The following is a 13,780-nucleotide window of genomic DNA, read 5'->3' as shown; positions in this document are numbered from 1 at the left end:
TGGGCATTAGGGAGGAAGGGGGTCTAATGGGTGCAGGAACAGACCCTGTAGCAAGGCACCAGGCTCATTAATCATGATGTCAGCTGTAAATGTGTTTGGGGTTAGGCAGCGATACCCTATCCCTCCTCTATCTGCTCCTGCTCCAGCCTCAGAACACTTCCCCTCCCTCCCTCCCTCCTCCTGCCCTTGGCACTCTCTCCTCCCAGTCTCGCGCTTCCTCTCCCACTTTTACACCTTTCTTCAGTGTTGTTAGCCGAATGTCTTGTCAGCGCGCGCTAGCATCCGGACCCCTGTGATTGCACACATGTGTCCATGAGTGCTACCATGCAGCCGGCGCTGTTGGTTCTGGGTAGATGAAGTGCCTTAATGTGTCCTGACACAACAGAACCGGCAGTGTCTGCACGAGATAACTCCGTCTCTGGAACACAGCACGCTTTTTTGGCGAGCCAGACCAGAAAGTGAACAGCAGCAAGCGGGCAGAATTGCTTATCACCTATCACACCTCTCACTGTGAGAGGATGACCTCTCAGACCTGGAAGAGACGGAGCGAGGAAGAAGGGAGAGAGAAAGAGGACAGATGGACGGCAGGAAGGAAAAGAAACCAGACATGAGTGGCGGCTGAAGGAAAGGCGCAGATAGAGACGCAGAGAGGAAGAGACAAGAGACGCGGCTAAGGGGGCTGACGGATGAACGGATAGACAGAAGAGAAAGAGAAAGCAGAGGGTGGGAGAAGCACTCAAGCGGAGGGCTCGGGATGAAAGAGAGGGCTGAGGAAGAAGCAGACGAGCTACACGGCGGTGACAGCAGCCGACATGAAAGGATGGCGAGCCAAACCGAGAAGGGCATCCGATAACTCCCACTCCCACCTCCTTCCACGCGCACTTTTGAGAGGCTTGACACAAGGTTTGGGCAAATTAGTCCTTCACACTTGAGTGTGTCAGTGGAATCTATTAAAAATCCATTATTTGAATTGCACTCCGCTCTCCATTACAATCGAGTTAAAAGGAATTCTCAATCTGGGCTCAGTTTGCTGGCATGTCCAACAGAGCCAATTAAGGCTTATTAATTATGGAGGAACTCCAAATAGGCACTAAAATACATAAATGTGCAGAAATCTCCCAGTGAAGACTGCTGGCTGTCCTCCACCATTTTGAAGTGTGTGAGGATTGCCACGATACCAGGAAAGTCAATGTTGATATGAGTCTGCCACAGAAATAGTACTTTCATATCTCTTAAATACAGCAGAAAAATGGAGGGAAAAATGCTTTTATGAAAATAAGGTCTGAGTGCTAGTCTAAATATAATCCACCTACGTACAGCAAACACATTGGGCCTGCTCTATTGTCTAAAAAACTAAACTTGATAATGTGCTTGCACAGGTGGAACCTGATGTACTAACTAGATACATCAAAGATCACATTTAAGAGACACAATACTAAACATTATCGTTTCCGCATCTATATTTTCATGAATATGGAATATCAGGCGTGTGTAAATTACTGGGAGAAGTTTATGCTAATGAACTGATTTACAAAACACATGATTTACATCTGCAGATGTTTGTGTTGTTTGTGATTGTGTTTGTTGTTAGAGCATTTGAAAAGCAGGCACAGCCTTTAGCTGAGATCCTGCTGTTATTGTTGTGACAGGCCATGTGAGAAGATATTTGCTGACTTTTCGTGACCAATTATCTCAACTATCCCTTTGTTTCCCATTGTAGGACAAAATTAGATTTATTGCTGGAACACTCCCATATGTTTGAACTGTCAAACATATGGGAGTGCTACTACACAGGGCATAGTGCACACAGAATCTTCATTTCAATGCTCCTTATTTGCATGTGCTGTCACTCAAAGTTGAGTTGATCAACACACAAACTAAAAGTTCAACATATTTGAGCTAGCATTCAATTTAGCATGCTTCATACATGATGTCTACAAATAAGGCCCCAAAACATGTTCAGCTCATCTGTATTTATTGTGAAACTGAGTCAAATAATCCTATCATTCATCCCACGGATTATGGTGATGTTGATTGTACATCCATGGTAACATAAACCATTTCCTTTAAACACACGTTCACATATGCTGGAGAACTCTAGCATCTTTAGCTCTTGTTTCTGAGATGTTGGTGTGTTGCTGAAATCAAATCTTCATTAGATCTCAAAATACAAAGTTATGGTGATTGGCCGATTTACATAAATTAAGACTGTGCTAATTTAAGCAAAATTTGCTTTTCAATGCCAGATCTTTGTTCGCACCAAGCGTGGAGGCCTCTAGAGGACATTTGTCCAACGTTCTTCCAATATTGTCCCCCTGTTGTGTTTAAAAAAAAAAAAAAAAAAAAAAATCCCCCAATTCTCCCAGTTATGTTGGCAGGTGATAATCAGCCCACTGGCGGGGCCCTCGCCCAAAGTTCATTGCCAAGGACGGCAGGGTGTATTCAGTAAACAAGGAATTAGCATGCAAATGGGGCTGGGAGGAAGAGGGCGGGGCTGGGAAGGCGAGAGTTTAAGGTCGCGGGTCAGACGCTCCTCAGACTTGATTGCAGAGCTGTCAATCAGCGGTGGCCCCGGGGGCAGTGGCGCACAACAAAGAGAACAAAGATGGCTGACAAAGAGGGGCCCCCTTCACCCTCATTCTCCCCCAAGTTTAGCTCCACTTCCTCTTTTTCTGGAGGGAGGAGGCAAGAGGGTATTGCTGGATTGCCCCGTAATTAATGGAGTGCCAATCACGCCGCGGGGCGAGGCGGTGACTGACTTTCTCTTGGCACGGCGGGAACGGAGGAACTTCGACCGTCCAGGGCCTCAGCTGCCAACTGTGGTCAACAGCTTCAGGCATTCCTCCTGTTGAGGAAAAAGGCTTAAGTCGGCACTTTTACCCAGAGTTAGAAACCTTTTCATGTCCACCTAAAATTTGCCACTCGAGGCTGGAACACAAAGACCGTCGAAGTCCGACGAGGAATTTCTTTTTCAGAAAGTGTTTTTGCCATGGCTGGTCGGGCACCAGTGCGCAGCCGTTTTGGGACACACCATTGTGCTTGCTGTGCTCCCCACTTCTCCACCTCTTCCTCTTTTATCTTCATGCCCTCTATCTTGTCCTCTTCCTTTGAGACAAAGACAGACAGAGACCCACCGGGGAAGCGATCCCCCATTCCCCGCTGCCGCCTGCCCCGGCTCAGATAAAGACTGAGACGCTTGCCCCAAGAGGGACAGAAGACAGAGAGGCGAAGACAGAGGGATGGGGGTGGAGAAAATCCAGGGAGTAGTGGCGAGGTGAAAAGAGAGCATGAGAAGCTAGCAGGAGAGTGACAGATGTGTCCGAAGTTGGCAGAGGAGAAAGAGGGCAAAGGGACAGTGAGTGACAGAAACAGCCCCACGAGGGATTCTGGGTGGGTGATTGCGATCAGGATAATGCGTACAGTGTCGGTTCATATTTGAATAAACACAAGATGGTGTGTGGATGAGTGTGTGCGCGCTGGTGTTTTGTTTCAAGTGAGATGCCTTTGCATGTGCATCGAAGGAAGGGGGGACGTCAGGGCAACCGTAACACTGAGCTAATTAAATCACTATGGGACAGAGATGGATGGCCTAACACACACACACATACACACACACACACACACACACACACACACACACACACAGATTCCCTGGAGAACCCTCGCCTGCTGCGTTGAGCTGTGATGTGCATCGTTTACCTCCATAATCATCTGCCTTTCATTCTCTCTCTCCAGGTAAGCCAGTGATGATTATCACCGAGTACATGGAAAATGGATCACTGGATGCATTCCTGAGGGTCAGTCATGCATCTCTGTCTATGCAAATGTGTGTGTGTATGTGAGTGTGTGTGTGTGTGTGTGTGTGTGTGTGAGTGTGCTCACGCACACCGCCACCGCGTTGTGCAGATCCTCATCTTATCTCTGCATTGTCATCCATTGAAAATTAACAAGCACTGCTTCACTAAGCATTCACACTAACCTTTATCCTCCACCATCGACGACGGGGTCGACACAGGTGTCACCTTCCCGTTTCCTCAAGTTCACTACGCTTTAGGTTTTAGTGACGCTTCAGCGACAATCCAGGAATAAGTAGGGTTATTGCGAAAAGAAGACATTCAAAAGAGGAAATTGCAAGATTATTGGTACAAATTACATTGTGGGCTTAACAACTGCACCCAAAGCCTTGTTTAGTCTGCTTATGTGCTTCCTTATCGTGTTTCAAGATTAAGACTACCTGATAAAAAAACGTGACATGGCAGAAAAATTTAAAACTCTCAAATAGACTTTGGAAAATGTTTTGCTGAATAAGAAAATAGAACACAAGGAAACATAGAAATGGTAAAATATGGAAAAAAGTTAAAATAGTTGAAAAGTGAACAAAAAAGCTATTAAAAGGTCACAAGAACATACAAAACATTGACAAAAAAGTATCTATATATCTCGAGTCCTCAACACTTTTATTGTGAACTTCTAAAACGTCTTCTTTTTTTTTTTCATATGGCCCGAATAATTAAGTAAATGTTCTATAGAGACAGGCAATGTAATGAGAGGTGGCAATGAAATTTGTCCTGCGGGCCAGAGTTGACACCATTAAAACTAAAATAGCCTGACCTGGTTAGCCTAGCGTATTTTGTAAGCTAGCTTGCTAGCGCATAGCATTATATATGGTCAAAGCATTGTGGGGATGCAGTATTTATTTATGCTTTATTTACTAAACTTGAGTTGTTGTTTTTTTATATTAAATACAGAAAAAAATAAAAAGTACATTTATGAAAGCTGAACATAGGCTTGTAATTCTTCAGAGATGTGTCCTCCTTGTAGTCTTGCATATTTTGCTAGCTAGCCAGTTAAGGGTATAGAGAGTGTTGACAACCTTCAGAAAATTGTTATTAATTGATAGTTGCCCCTTGAGCTACCTATCACTATCACACTAAACGGTATACACAGTATATACAGTAATTTATCATGGAAATTCTTCTTGTGCTGTGTATGCATCAAAACCTATGTGTATCTATACTTCATTCAGTTGTAAATAATGTGTTTCAATTCAGCAATTTCCCTCTCTGAAATAGAGTTTATCCAGCTAAAATGTATAGTTTGCCAGAAGGATAAGTGTGATTACAACATGGCCCGTGTCTGAAACTTTCCCGTTTCCTTATGCAGAAGAACGACGGCCGCTTCACCGTCATCCAGCTGGTGGGCATCCTGCGCGGCATCGCCTCGGGCATGAAGTACCTGTCAGATATGAGCTACGTGCACCGCGACCTGGCGGCACGCAACATCCTGGTCAACAGCAATCTAGTGTGCAAGGTGTCCGACTTCGGCATGTCGCGGGTGCTGGAGGACGACCCCGAGGCTGCGTACACCACCAGGGTGAGCACGTGCTCGCGGGTGTGTGTGTGTGTGTGTGTGTGTGTGTGTGTGTGTGTGTGTGTGTGTGTGTGTGTGTGTGTGTGTGTGTGTGTGTGCATCAGCGCTCTGTCTGATCATCACCTTGCTTGTCAACCTTCATTAATTTCACTTAGTAATTTTCAATTACAGGGAGGAAAGATTCCCATCCGCTGGACAGCCCCCGAGGCCATCGCCTACAGGAAGTTCACCTCGGCCAGCGATGTGTGGAGCTACGGCATCGTTATGTGGGAGGTGATGTCGTACGGCGAGCGGCCGTACTGGGACATGAGCAACCAAGACGTGAGTCTAAGCCGTGAAATGTGATTACATGACAGTCGTGAGTAATACAGCTTGAACTGGCACGTGAGGTTAGCGCTGCGTACTGTCAAAGCAGCTTTTAAAAAGTGCTTCATCATGCTGCTGTGGTTATATAATCCACTCCTGCGGAGGTGTTAACGTACCAGGAGCTCATTACTCACTGAATCCACATTTGTAGTTACACTAATAATAGTTTAATTGAAGCCTAACCAAACGTCTCGCGTAGGTGCCTTAAGTGAGGTAATTAAAAATTAGGTTATGTGTATAAAATTAGAAGAAAGAAAACGACATGGTAATCAAACTGCCTGCAGTTTTTTATTACAGTTCAAATCAAAGTCAGAAACAAATTCACTCATGGCGGCTTTAAAAAAACGCTCCGTGCAGGTGATCAAGGCCATCGACGAGGGCTACCGGCTGCCCCCGCCCATGGACTGCCCCGTGGCACTGCACCAGCTCATGCTGGACTGCTGGCAGCGAGAGCGGGCCGACCGACCCAAGTTCGGCCAGATCGTCAACATGCTGGACAAGCTGATCCGCAACCCCAACACCCTGAAGAGGACCGGGGGAGAGACCGCTGTCAGGTGAGAGGAATCACTGAGAAACATGCTAGCATGATGAGATGAGCATCTTCAAAATGAAAAGAAAACTCTTCTGAAACGAAAATGCCATCACAATACATTTTCACTGAAAACACTGTAGTGTAAACCTAGGCCTGAGTTTACTGCTTTTTGATGAAGAACAAATACCTTTAAAAAAGCAGGTTTTTGGACATTAGAACATGCAAATCCCAACTGGAATCACACGCCTTTCAACAAGTAACCGTGTCATCCCTACAATGTTGTGTTTAAAGGAAATCATTGTGAGTGTCAGGAGAAGGTAAATTTAAATTACGTGCCTGTGTGTTACTGTGTGTTGCGTCTCTTCTTGAACAGATTCACACTCACCGTTAAACAGGATCCACCAGCGTCTTGCGGCTCTATTCAGCAGAAATAAGCAGCGGAACCGGCGTCCCTCCTAAAGCAGCTTTATTTAACGGTCCGCTTAGGAATGTAGATGGTACGAGAAAGAGAGAGGAGGCGGGGAAGGAGAGGGAGAGTTACGATGTAACGCCGAGTTAAAAACAAACATGACCCTATCGTCTCCGACAGCATTACTCTGCAGCGGCTAAACGTGTTAAGAATGACCTGTGTGTGTGTTTACAGACTCGACACGGGCCAGCGGGAGTCTGTTTGAGTTTAACGAGTGCACAAACACACACATTGTTACACACACACGCACCTAATGGGACATGGTAAGAGCGAGAGAGGAGTCCATGTGGAGTAATTAGCTGTAAATGTGCTTTTACAGTTATAGAAGAGAAGGAGAGGGAAGAAAGTGTGTGCACTTAATCTTTTCCATCTACTGACTACAGATGACTTATTAAGGAGTCCGACACCCGGTCCTCACGGCTTAAATCATCTTTTTTAAAATGGAGAGGAAGTAAAGTGAGATTAAGAGAGAGCAGAAGGAGATCCTCAGGCTCGGTGGAAATGCTGCGTCCCTGTTGCATCCGTCTTGTGGGACAGCACAGCAAGTATTGGTGCGTTCATGCAACTGGGAAGTCAGATGGGAGAACTCCACTTCCAAGTTCAGAGTGTTCACTTAACCGTAAGAAAAAGCAAACAATTCTAACTCATGACTCTTTGAGATTACTCCAGAGAGAAAGTTTTATATCAGTGATTTCATTAAAGTATGCTGGACTGTCTTCCATGTTGTCAGGTGAGCATATTGAATCCCTCGCTCCCAGGAGGCACGCACCCTTGGATCGAGCTGTTTGACTGTATTAATGCGAGTTTCAGATCAAGTTGTAAAGAAGCAGAACCAAATACCTCATATCTTGACATCCATTTAGGTGGTCTAACTGGGGCTGAAGCCCCCAAACATGATGTACGAATGCATCAAGTAATGATCTTTAAACCAAGACCAATCACTACTGAGACGTATTCTTATGGAATTTACCAAGAGGGACGACACAAACCATCGTAACACCTTCATAGATGCTGCTGCTATATAAATGTATGGCGAAGAAGTCGATGTGCTGATCAGGTGAATGTTCAGAGGGAATCGGGCCGCACTGTAAAATTTACCCGAGTGTGCTCGGGCAGTGTGTTTTCTGTAAAATAAGGATTAACTAACTGTGTCGGTCACACGGGTGACGAGCCGTGTTTGACTTGGCAAGCGTCGCATTCAATACCGCGTCTGAACGACACATCGCAGGGGAGCGGGGTTGAGTCCGGGAGGAGGCGTTCGGGAGAAATGTGGCGTGCTTCGTTTTACAGCTTCATGTCATCACACGAGGTGTTGTGGTCACGCCTGTCTGTGAAGTTACGTCACATCAGGAGTCGGAACTGTCTGCAGTGACATCCTGTTTGAAAGCTTCCATCTGAAACAAGCTGTAACAGACTGCAACGACATGAAGGAACGCTTAATAGTACAAATGTGTTTATAATTATAGTGCGATTTATAGGGATTGTAATATACTGAAAGTCAATGAAATGGCTTAAAATTAAGGATATGTTTCCATTTCTATGTTAACATTAATTAAGGTTTTGTAAAAGAAACTGAGCACCACTGTTATACCATAAATGATGGACTGTGGAGAAAATGTGAAATTTACCAATAAAAGTTGTTTTGTCTGATCAAGAGTTAATCCCCCACGCGTTCCTGTCCTCCATCCATGCTCAGGCCCAACACCACCCTGCTAGATCCAGGGAGCCCTGAGGCGTCCTCGGCGGTGGGAACGGTGGAGGACTGGCTGCAGGCCATCGGGATGGAGAGATACAGCGACAACTTCACCGCTGCCGGCTACACCACTCCGGAGGCCGTGGTCCACATGACACAAGAGTGAGTAGCAAAGGGTCGGCTCAAACAGAAAGCAATGGGAGGAGAACAGCAAGATATCCCTTTGAATTTTGGGGAAACCTCACTTTACAGGTGAAAGAACGAAAAGGAGGAGTAATAGAGTATTTTTTTGGCTGAATCATGGACTTTTTGAGTTACTTAAGTTTGGAGAAGATGTTGTCTGAATGGCATGTTGACCAGCTTAACTCTATTCATAATATTTGAGGTTATTTTCAAAGTTTGCAGAATCTGGTAACTGATTTCATGCTGCTACCGCAGCATTAGAGTGGAAGCATTGGTTTTGGTCAGCGGTGGGGCTGAACAATTTGTCAATATCCAATATCAGCATGCCCAATACAGACATGGCAAATGAGTGACTGGACTGCAGTAAATTATGTTTCCATGCACTATGTTTGCATTCATGATCTGCAAATTCAAAATGACTGATCCTGATACTGAAAGGGCCATCTATTTAAGTGTTTGTGCTTTTCATAAATCTTATCCTTATCAGGAAACATAAAATCATCACATGTTGCATAGTCACCTTCTAGTGTGTCGCCCTGTCCGCGGACTGTTCTGTGATGATGTCTCAGGGACTGGTTAAGGTAATCTAATTTGGTTTACAAGTTTCCAGAGCTTCAAAATTGTGCTTCCATTACGCTTCCATAAATTTGCCTACACAGTATGCTCGTGCTGCTCCGTAGGCTAGTTTTTATGACAACTACTGTCACTCAAACTGTGCTGCTCTCTGTAAATAAACCGAGGTTAAAATCTGTTATGTTTCAGTGATTTCTACACGTTGCTAGAAAATCCTGCAGACCTGAGTTGACAACTCGAGTGTGCCACTTTCTTGACCGCAGGTCACATGTTTGACACCCCAGATGTGGGACTAAAGAATGAACATATTACTTGCACCTGTTTAGGTCAAGGATACAGTGGGGATATCTCGGTAATATCGTGGGAGGATTTTCCAATTTTCCGCAAATGTCGAACATCAAAGGCTCTGTGACCTTGGATAACTCGATTTATTTCTAATTGTTTGTTTGACTGTTGGACGATCGTTCAAGGCGGCTTTCATTTTGTTCCTTGTCAGGAAGGGAGATCTACATCAGTCCGTTCAGCAAGTCTGCAAAACAAAACAATATGTTTTCCTTTGGAAACTGTTGACTGAAGACATCAAGATGATTTAGTGATACGTTGTTTTATGCCAGAATATTGACGTATATTGAATTTGCATGTTTATCCGATGGGCATGTGTTCAGAGTTGGAATTTTTCCTATCTTCAAGGCTCAAGGTGACTTTATTGGTTCCTGTAGGTAGATTTGTTCTTGCGAATTTTGTGGCAAAACGTTTGTGTGAATGATGTTTTTCCTCTGACTTCAAACTCAAGATAACAGTTAAAATGTAAAAATGTGTAATCATCAATCAGTCTCTCAACATCAATGAAGAAGATTTAATCCAGTTAAATCCCTCTAAAATAAAACAATACATTGAACTATTTAAATATATTTTCCTGACATGATTTGCATCCCTTTTATTATTTAGGAAATAATGAGTAAATTATGATAAAAAGAAACAGTTAACATTCCATGTTTAATGAATGAATTATAAAATTAATAATAATGTTTGAAACTTACCAAAATTATAGATTAGATTATTTAAAAATGTGTTCTTCCAAATAGCAGTGCGCTTTCTCTTACCCCTAACCTGCACTTTTTTATTTATTTATTTATTTTTTTTTTTTTATCTTTTACCCATCAGAAGTTCATATTGCTGGCTGAAAGGTTCTTCAATAATTAATCACTCAATCCTACAGTTTTCATGAATTTAATACTGGATAATGCAATCTTATTTTTTATTTGCAGAACATAGATGCTTTGTTTATGGAGACATAATTGAAAAGAGTGCAGCCGCTCTTTTACGATACATGCAGTTTTCTGCACAATATTGACATTGCAGTATAAAAGAAAAATGTTTTATTTTGTGCAGTCCTACTGCCTGGTCTATATCTCAACAGCTATTATCCTGATCAGGAAAACCTTCGTCCTGCAACATACTGTATATGCATCTTGCTTCAGCACATTTGTACGACATTTGTGGTTTGTATACGAATGTAATTTAGCATATTTGCAAAGCTGCATATGTTGAATGTGTCTCAGTCTGAGTTGTTTGTCTGTGGGACGGAGATCAGAGGATTTGGAAAGGCTGCATCGCCAAGTAATATTCCTCAAACAGCAGTTAATCTGTTCATCCAGTTTCCACTGGAAGGCTGTGAAAATCATCATGTGGCTCTGGCCTCCGCGTGTTTGTTATTGTTGTCCTCGGTCCTAAGCGTCTTCTTCTCCCTTCCCCATCCTCTTTCAGGGACATGGCACGCATCGGCATCTCGTCAGCAGCACACCAGAACAAGATCCTGACCAGCGTCCAGGGAATGCTGTCCCAAATGCAACAAATGCAAGGCAGAATGGTTCCCGTCTGACCGCTCACCAGGCAGAAAATGGCAAAGGGAGCAAAAAACGACTTCATTTCTTATGAAAAAAATAAAACAAATAACAAAAAATATAAAATATGACATAAAAACAGACAAAGAAACTATAAAGGAATAGTTTACCTCATCCGTGCACTTTAAATTGGATCTAGAAGAAAAGTTGACGTTCATGAAGAAGAAGAAAAAGTGGTGAAAATGGCACTTTTTTTTTTTTTTTTTTGGAAGAATCAAACCTTTTACTCTGCCCTTTTTGTTGTTTTGGAGAACGCGACGCTTCTGTCTGCATTCATAGACAGATGGAGGGACGCCTGGAAAAGTGCTTCCGAGGGGCCAATCTGGAGTGCCTTTAATGGTCTGGAAGGAAAAGTGAAGGAGGTGGGGAACTGTGGAATCGTACTTCTCCTCTTCCTTTTGGGCAGAGTCTTGTTTCTGGAGCCTTCTTTCTGGAATAATCCAAGGAGCAGAACTTTTTGATTTCCTAGGACTAGTGTTTATTGTACATGAACTGTTTCTGTGGGACTCGCCGGGATTTGCCCCGGCCACCGTTGGATCTGTTTGACGTCGAGGAGGATTCCCAACCATCGGATCGAAAACAGTGAATCTCTGTGGAGGGTGGAGGGTTGGAGCATCAAGGCGGGGGAGGGCTTAATTTAAGAAGCTTTTTGTGTCCGTTCTGGCCTTGTTTTTCTCCCAGAACGCCGAGTTTTGTTGCCCTCAGGACGTTGCCGAGAATGTTTTTGATCTTCCAGAAAAGCCTTCCTCCCCTTCCCCCATCTTTCACCTGCCATAAACACCCGTTTGGATCCTCCCGTCCTCCGTCGGGTCCGAATCAAAGCTTCCACATCAGCCCAGCCACTGCAGGACCAACCGACGCTTCCTCGTTGCATTTTTGATGGATCGGTTCAAGAAACTTTGCAACTTGAAGGGATTTATTAATTAATCGCCCCCAATAAAAGGCCGAACCAATGAGTCACAGTCATCAAGCTAATAAGGAAAGAGACGGAGGAAAACTGGAAGCGTCATCAAGGTGAGGATCAATACTCTTTTGTTGCTTCTTTTGTTATCGAAGACTGGGCACAGAAGCAGCTCTGTTACGCTGAACAAATAACAATATTGGCCTAAACCTCCCTTCATTATCACGGTGTGGCTCTCATACCGAGCTGGTGTAGCGACAGAGTGCTTATTAGACCCTGCGCCTCCTCAACGCCGTCGCCGGCCCTTCAGCGCCGGAGAACGCTGTTAATTAACAAGCGGGTTGCGCCACCTCAGGCAGCCGGAGCAGATCAATAGCCACCGGTCTGTGATCAGTCTGCAGGCCTGACGCCGCGGGCATAGTAATGAGAAGAATTAATCAGCGGCTGAATAACAGTCAGGCAAACCGACCTCACAGAGCTCGGGGATGCTTTCCAGGAACAAAGACACGGCGCAGATTCCTTCAAAATGAGCCCAGCAATATGATTCTGGTACCAGGAAGTCCTCAACCACCTTTCACAATGCAGCTTCTACAACTACACAACTATTGGCCAGTTTTCCAAGATTGCCATAGGTTGACCAGTAATTCATCAAGTTGGTCAGGTATGGTATCCAAGTGCTTTACATGAGAAATCATTGAGTACCACAAAACTGCAGAAACCCTTTCAAGACCCAGAACAAGAAAACTATTGGTAAAAGCAAATTGGCAATGGCTTATAAAGGGAAGCATCTATTCTTTCTGAGAAAAGTCGAGTGTTTTCTCTATTCAACTTCTTCTTTGTTTGATATTGAAAAGTTTTATATACAATCTATTTGATTTAGTAAGATTTAGTTCCCAGCACCATCTCGGCAATTGCAAAACCACAAACGATCAACAGGTACAACATCGTTGTCACTGTGTGTCATCACATCCCCGCAGCATCATTTTTGCTGAAGGAAAACTGAAAAAAAAAAATAAATAAAACACACACAAAAATTAGATTAGCTTTTTATTTTATTAGTCCCATAGCGGGGAAATTCCAGATGTTGCAGCAGCAGAAGGGGGATTGCACACGAAGAGTACAAAGGTGAAGAAATTAAAGCGATACTTCAACATTTTGGCAAATTGGCCCATTTAGTGCAATTCCTTAGTCATTTCGAACAGCGTACTTACTTTTTTTGTGAGGGCGAGCTGTTGTTTATTCAGAGGCGAGTCGGGGAAGGTTTTCGGGACGGACACAATGGAAGTGGATGGTATTTTTGGTTCCCCTCGTCAAACTCATCAAATACACAATCCAACAACGCCAAAACACTTTGGTGGACACGTTTTAATCCGCACATTCACTACACTGTGAAATATTGATGCAAAATTACGAGATTGAGTTGTTTATGCGAAGATTGCTAAGACAGAACTACTTACTAAATATGGCGTCTGGGCGTAGTGATCTCAAAAGAAAAAGTAGTTCCCAGTATTTGCTTCAGTGTCGTAACGCTACATTATTTGTTGGTGTTCCACAGCGTAGTGAATGTGCGGATTATAACGTGTCCACCAAAGTGTTTTGGGGTTGTTGGATTGTGTATTTGATGAGTTTGACGAGGGGAACCAAAAATACCATCCACTTCCATTGTGTCCGTCCTGAAAACCTTCCCCGACTCACCTCTGAATAAACAACAGCTCGCCCTCACACAAAAAAGTAAGTATGCTGTTCGAAATGACTAAGGAATTGGGGGGCCAATTTGCCAAAATGTTGG

The 13,780-nt window shown here is 43.9% G+C and overlaps 1 protein-coding gene across 3 annotated transcripts in view; it reads left to right on the top strand.

Moving 5' to 3' along the window:
• epha4l (eph receptor A4, like) overlaps positions 1-11,852 on the top strand; it is a 64,669-nt gene extending 52,817 nt beyond the window's left edge. For all 3 annotated transcript variants that reach the window (XM_030107811.1, XM_030107810.1, XM_030107809.1), the window contains exons 12-17: positions 3,736-3,797; positions 5,164-5,373; positions 5,542-5,691; positions 6,094-6,290; positions 8,434-8,592; positions 10,954-11,852. In XM_030107811.1, coding sequence (XP_029963671.1) covers positions 3,736-3,797; positions 5,164-5,373; positions 5,542-5,691; positions 6,094-6,290; positions 8,434-8,592; positions 10,954-11,068 — 893 coding nt within the window. In that variant the 3' untranslated portion in view covers positions 11,069-11,852. The remainder of the gene's footprint in view (positions 1-3,735; positions 3,798-5,163; positions 5,374-5,541; positions 5,692-6,093; positions 6,291-8,433; positions 8,593-10,953) is intronic.
• The last annotated feature ends 1,928 nt before the right edge of the window (positions 11,853-13,780 follow it).

The sequence above is a fragment of the Salarias fasciatus genome, chromosome 14, assembly GCF_902148845.1.
Source record: "Salarias fasciatus chromosome 14, fSalaFa1.1, whole genome shotgun sequence".
NCBI lineage: Eukaryota > Metazoa > Chordata > Actinopteri > Blenniiformes > Blenniidae > Salarias > Salarias fasciatus.
The sequence above is the reverse complement of the archived record's forward strand: the minus strand, read 5'-3'. Positions and strand labels throughout refer to the sequence as shown.